This window comes from Grampus griseus (genome assembly GCF_964374135.1).
Source record: "Grampus griseus genome assembly, chromosome: 9".
Lineage (NCBI taxonomy): Eukaryota > Metazoa > Chordata > Mammalia > Artiodactyla > Delphinidae > Grampus > Grampus griseus.
In genome coordinates, this window is record NC_139003.1 from 63,684,083 (window position 1) to 63,691,290 (window position 7,208).

Here is a 7,208-nt window from a genome sequence, read left to right on the forward strand (position 1 = left end):
ACCTTGCTCTTTTAAAGACTTCACCTGATTGGATGAGTCCCACCCACATTATTGAGGGTAATCTACTTTACTCAAAGTCTACTGATTTAAATGTTAATTACATCTTAAAAACACCTTCACAGCAACACCTAGATTTGTGTTTGACCAAACAACTGGGTACCATAGCCTAGCTAAGTTGATACATAAAATCAGTTGAGAAAGAAAAATATTAAGAGGGAGGGAGAATGGGAGAGAAAGAGACAGAGGTTACAAGGAAATAAATTGAGGATCAAAGCAACATAATAAAGATTATAGCTAAATTTAAAAGGCAAAAGATTCATACGATCTGAAGAGAAACTAGAGTATATAAAATTAGAAACCATAAGTAACAGAATATATATAGCTAACAAATTACCAACCTAGAGGAAAAAAACAGAGAACATCATGATGACGACAGATTTTAAAATGCAAATATATCGAAAAATAAAAGCAAAGCAAATATATGAAGGAGAAAGAAGGATGATCCAAAATAAAGTTAATTGATGTCCTCTAAGTAGAAAACTTAATAAATAAATTTCCATGGGAAAAAAAGGAGTTAATCTTCAGATCCAAAAAGCATATCAGATTTCAGAAAAATCCTAGTTAAATTACTGAACTTCAATCAGGCTGGCCTTAGATTTCTACATATAACATTTTATGCCATAAGCATAAGAACAATGTCTACAAAATTCTATGACAGCCTGAAGCCATGATATTAGTCAAGTATAAAACCAACAGGCAGTCAGTCATTCTAAAACATTAAAGAATTTGGGGACCACAAAACTCATGAGCTTTTCTTCAAAAACTGCTTTTTAAAATATATCAAAATTTAAAATTACTTTCATAGAATGAATGAAAATAACAAACTAGGGAATGGTGAAACAATGTAAAAATGACAAGTGATGAGTTGTGTCTCCATTTAAGTAGAGTACAAAGAAAAGATAATGTTTACAGAATAGATTATGTTTACAGAATAGAATGTAAATGCCCAAAACCTTGGCAGTATGAAAATAATAATGTTACTAACAAATACCAGGAGATTAAAGAAAAGAAGTAAAAGGAAACATGACAGCACTAATTCCCCATCATCAAAAAGTCAATCAACACCCTCTTAAATTGAAGATGTAGTTTTAAAAAGGCTCCAAACTCTTAATGATTTCCATAATCCTTCTATTTAATCTTTTAATAGGGATCTTTTAAGAAATAATGATTCAAAACATTTGATGTTTAGCAACTTCTTTCACTTCACCTTATTTTCATTTGCTAGCTCTAAATTCAAATAAAACTTAATTTAATACATTTTATTCTTAAAATATCACATACAACATGATCCTATTTCATGAAAAACATTTTTCAAAGCTTTCTTTCTAGCCTCTGTTTGCATACATATATAGAAAGATAATGGGATAATGCTCACTTAATACGATGATTGCTTGGGGTAGTGAGATTGGAGATCACTTCTATCACTTTTCTGTAATTTTTTGAATTGCTTAAACCCTTCATTACAAAAATAATAAAGTAATTTTCCTATGAAAAGAAGTTTTGATGTCAAATGACAAGAATGAGTTCTACAGACATAGTAATGTCTTCTACATACATTTGAAAGTTACAATACATTGCCATAAGTATTAACTTTTCAAAGGCATGTGTACCTCATTTCCAGAATTAGATCATAATTTTCTTGGGGAGGAAAACGAAGGTTTATAGCTGTTAATATGCCTAGCAAATAACTAAGCACTTTAAAGTTACACGTTTATAATTATATATTTATACACAAACACACAAAATTAAGCTTTGGGTTTTTGCATTTTGAACCATAGAGAATCATTCTGTTAGTAATCAAAAATTAATCTAGTTCCTGTGGGGAATACTGGGGAAGGCTAGGGAGTTCGGGGGGGGCCAATCACTAGAGCCATAACTTGTTCAGGTTCCTGCAATTGAACTGCCTGTTTTGCAATTTGATCAGCTTTGCTGTTCCATCCATCCCTCTGATGGCCCCTACAGGGGATTACGGCTACCTGGGTCAGAAGCTGCACTGCTTCTAAAAGAGCCAGAATCAAATCTTTATGTTTTATGGGGGAATTTTTAGCAGTTAACATTCTTCTTTCTTTCCAAATGGCAGCATGAGCATGTAGCACGTGGAACCCGTATTTAGAGTCAGTAAAAATATTTAATTGCCTATCCTTCCCTAATTGCAAAGCTCTCATTAATGCAATTAGTTCAGCCTTCTGGGCTGACGTCTGGGGTGGCAGGGCCTTGGCTTTTATGACTTCATTTAGACTAACTATGGCATACCCCACCTTTCGGGTTCCCATTTGCACAAAACTGCTCCCATCAGTAAACCAGTTGACCCCAGATCTGTCAGGAGGTTCTTCTAGAAGATCAGACCTGCTGGAGTAAGTTTGTTCTATGGTCTCTATACACTGATGCAACGTCTCCACTTGCGACTGCCGGAAGCAGAGTTGCTGGGTTCAGGGTTTGGCACGCCTTTAAGGTAATGTCGGGGGTGTCCATTAGGAGGGCCTGATATCTTGTTAACTTTCTTCCTGACAACCAATGATGTCCTTTGACTTCCAGCACAGATCGTACCTGATGAGGGGTTAACACATCTAAGTGTTGTCCCCAGGTGAGCTTGGAAGCCTCATTAACCAACAGGGCTGTGGCTGCTACTCCCCATAGGCAGCTTGGCCATCCCAGGGCCACTGAGTCCAGTTGTTTTGAAAAGTAAGCCACTGGTCTCTGATTTGGTCCCAGCTTTTGGGTCAGGACTCCTAGTGCCATCCCTGACCTCTCATGAATGAATAGGATAAAGGACTTGTCCAAATTTGAGCTGGTGCTCTACGGGAAGACTGGCAGTTAGATTTCACCCAAATGCCACCAATTAGGATTAGGATATAAATATCTTCTGGTGTTTGTTCATACTTTCACAGGATAGGTTGAAGCCTTCCCCACCCAAACTGAAAAGGCTATGGAAGACTGTAAGTCCCTTTTAAAAGAAATAATTCCTTGGTTTGGACTTCCAAAGTCCCCCCAGAGCAATAACAGAACCTCTTTTATAGCCAAAATCACACAGGGGCTCACAATGGCTCTAAGGATAGACTACAAGCTACACACCTCTTGGCACCCCCAGTCCTCAGGGAAGGTAGAGAAAATGAACCATACATTAAAGAAAACCTTAGCAAAGCTCTACCAAGAAACTCATGAACCCTGTACCAACCTGCTTCCTATTGCACTCCTCAGGGTCCGTGTAGCCCCCAGGAGTGGTCTGAGACTTAGTCCATTTGAAATGACCTATGTGAGGCCTTTTCTTACTACTGACATTGTACTGGATGAGGAAGTGAACCAGGCCCTGAGATATATTCTTAATCTAGGACAAGTTCAGAAGGCAATCCAGGACTGTGCCCACAAGGCACTGCCAGCTCCCACTAAAACTACGGAGGAAGGAGCAGTTCCTTCGCAAATAAACCCCGGGGACCAAGTCCATCTTAAAACTTGGAAAGAGGGGTCCCCCCAAGACCAACTATTGCCAAAATGGAAGGACCCCTATAAAGTAATTTTAACCACCCCCACTGCTGTCAAACTGCAAGGGATATCTCTTTGGGTGCATTTGTCCAGACTAAAGCTTTTACCTCCAGAAACCCCACAGGTCACCTGTGAGCCAGTGGAATATCTGAGCTACCTATTCAAAAGACAGGCACCATTGACAGATAAGTAAAATGATGTAGTGGGTTGGCTCCTATTTGAAGCCTTAAAGGGACCTGGGACCCTCTCTTGTTTCCCTGGTTGATGTGGTTCTTGACAGTCGTCTGGGGCCCTTCACTACCTTCTGGCAGAACAAGGTAGAGTTTGCGTGACAACTAATACTTCCTGCTGCACTCGGATCAATGCGACAAGACAGGTAAAAGTTAATATTAAGGAAATATGTTTCAGACATGGAAAACACAATATATTGGCTTCAAAATTTTTTTAAAGGCAAAATTAAAATGAATAAACATTAAAAAAAGAAAAAAGGAAATATACACCCGGGCAGAGTGGCTTCACAATCTTGGCAGGGGTGATATCGCCTCCCTTGTCTGGTCAACAGTTAAGGAAGCCCAAAGTTAACCTGGTTCCTTCCCTTTCTAGGCCCTGTAATGGCTACTGTTCTTCTCCTTTTTAGCCCTTGTTTATTCAACCTTTTGGTTAAGTTTGTGTCTTTTAGGCTCCAACATTTTGAAGTAAGGCTCATGATGGCTCAAGGAATTCAGCCCATTCCAGCAGAAAGTGGCCCAGGTCCTTACAGCTCCTTGGAACAGTCAGTGAGGGACTTCTACACCTCTAGGGTAGGCTAGGGTCTGCGGCCCCTGTCCAGCAGGAAGAAGTTCAGAAGAAGAGACCTTTGGCCTCTTACCCCTTAAGAATAAGGGTGTAGAGTCTCTCAGCGGGGAATGAGACAGGCTGGGACCTAGGACCCTTTGCTGCAGTGCTGCAATGCTTGCAACTGGACACACGTCTCTTCCAACAACAAAATACAAAGAAACTATACAGGACTAAAAATAACTTCGTGCATGCACAGTTGGGGCAAATTCTGGACCAAAAGATATAAAAGACCAAAAATAACTCAACTGCCCCTTCCGAAGAGTCAGGAGCAAATGCAGGGTGTCGGGAGAAAAAGCAGGGTACTGAGCATGCCCCCTGCCCACAACACCACCGGAGGCGTGGGCAAACGACCTAAACCACCCCTCAGGCCCAACCCCTGGACACACCCCTACCCTCGTCCCATATAAAGAACAAGCTTGGCCCCCCTCAGTGAGCGGGCAAGAAAGGGAAACTGTTGTTTTTTCTCGCTCCCCCCTGTTGTAGCAGGGGCCCCAATAAAGCCTTGCCTGAAAAAAAATTAATCTAGTATTCAAATATACGCATGCTGTTTTTTAAAATACATGTAAAACTTTTAAAACATAACACACAGAGTAATGTTATAACATGATTTCTTTGAAGGAAGATAATAAAAAGATATTTATATTTGCTTGTAATTTATAAAGAACCTCTGGAAGAATAGAGAATAACAGTGCTAGTGATACATTACCTTAAATCTTGCTAATCAAGCATACTTCCATCATCACTCCCTACTCTTTTTGTCAGGATTTTTAAAAAATATCTAAAGTGGCCAAAGCAATGTTTTTCAGTAATGCTTATTACTCAAACTTCTATGAATCTAAGTGGCAGCTTCAGTAAAGTAAAACTCCCCAACCATTCCTCCTAACCTTATTGGTTCCCTTGCTAGTAAAAAGGGTGTGAAAAGTGATTAAATTCTCATTTACCCAAGAACTCTCTCAAGTGATGTTCAACTCAAGATGTCTGGACTATAGCTGCTAACAACTGCCGTAAGGGGGAAAGATGCACATGAGAAGAAGAATAGAAAATTATGTACAAGCCAAGTATACATTTAAATACTTCCTTTTTGAGTTGAGAGAGGACATAGAAATGCACACTAAGAAATAGTTAAATAAAATGGTTGATTAATTATGCCCTATTAACTCCATCTTTGCCTTCAATGAGGAGGGTAGCATAAACATATATCATAGTATTCTGGTATTTTTAATTAGTTTGAAACTGCAGAGAAGGGAGGGGAAAGCAAATATTCTTTAAGTTTCCTCCGCTTTGGACTTAGAGCCTCATTTTAAAACCAGGGCTCTAAAGTTCAGACCCGGAAGACTTAGGATGAAAAGAGAGCAGTTATCTAGGCCAGATCTTCTCCATGCACTCACTCAGTGTGTTACATATAACAGAACTGATATACCTTTGCACAGGAATGAGAGCCAAGCCACAATAAGAGCAGCTTTGTCTTCAGTCTGAATACTCTTTAAAAGAGAGCAGGATTTTTTTTAACTAATTCAATAAACAGTAGCATAGTGAGTCATTTGAGCAAAGCTGGGTCTATTCTCAGAAAATGGGGGTACCTCAGCAAGGCCATTAATGAAATGGCTACAAAGAAGTATAGCTGGATTAATTGATTTGGATCACTAAGAAGGTCAAGTTGGACACATCAGTATTTTGTGATCCTATTAGTCAGTCAAAGATAAACACAGCACTTTAATCAAATGTAATTAAATTATTGCTGTAAGTCTAAGTCTTAATAACCACAGCCAAAATGCCAGATGAACCACAAAAAATTCTCCTAAGTGTTTAAAAAAACCTCAAAACACCATTCTGTAAATTAAATGAAACTCTTTTCATGTTTGTTCCCAAATGTCTGTGTCAATGTATTTATGGGTATGGTATATATATGGAGTTAGAGTCTGAAAAATGATGTATGGGTATGGTGTATGAAGATAACATATATGTATGATTTATAAAAAGTATATATAGTCTGAAAAATTATTTATAAAAATGTATCTATAATCTGAACTGAAAATGATTTTCCCACTCTTCAGTATAACTGAATTCCTTTCTTTATGTTTTATAATTATGCTTATTTCTTATCTTTACAAATAGAAAATTTTACTGTAAAACAGCTTAGTTTTCCATTATTGTTTAATTAAAGGTAAGCAATAAAAAATTCTTAGGGAAAAATAAATTCTAATCAGTTCTTTTATGTACATGACTGATTCACATTTGTATCCTTCCTAGGTAAGTTTTAGAAGCCGCTAATCTATAGTGCATTTAACACAAAGCAGATAAAACATGGGCTACAGATGTTATTATAATGTGGCATTCTGTTTCATGTTGCATATTGTTTGCCTCTTTTCTCATAATACCTTTCTAGCAGTTGTTAGATGCTAATTATAAATTTCAAAAACTCCCAATCATCCAAACAGACATGTAGACACTGATTTGTATTAAAATAGAAATTGTGCACTTTAGGCTTTAATCATATAAATGTATGAAGATGAATGCTAGTCTATCAATGCTTAAATTGTGTAGATTAATATGTTCCTACTGTTAAAACTCATGGGTGTTTTGAAAGCTAACCAAGTTGAAAACACCACTCCCACCAATGCAAGGATGCTTTTGTTATTGCTGCTAAATCAGAGTTTTGTCTGTAAATATATATAACACAATAATTTGAAAGACTTAAAATTCTATGAAAATGCAGTGATTAGTAAAACATAAATGACCTTCTAAATCTCTTTTTAGGCCATAGTCAATTGTTTATGAGAAACTGGTAATCAAGATATAGAAAAACAAACCTGCAAAATGGAACACCCCTA

At 37.6% G+C, this 7,208-nt stretch overlaps 1 protein-coding gene across 1 annotated transcript; it reads right to left on the minus strand.

Annotated features, from left to right (window-relative positions):
- Positions 1-1,898: 1,898 nt before the first annotated feature.
- Positions 1,899-2,333, minus strand: LOC309827160 (ribonuclease H-like; the record flags this gene model as incomplete). Its single annotated transcript, XM_082661705.1, has 1 exon — positions 1,899-2,333. One exon carries the CDS (start codon positions 2,331-2,333, stop codon positions 1,899-1,901), a length of 435 nt encoding a protein of 144 aa, XP_082517831.1.
- Between the last annotated feature and the right edge of the window lie 4,875 nt (positions 2,334-7,208).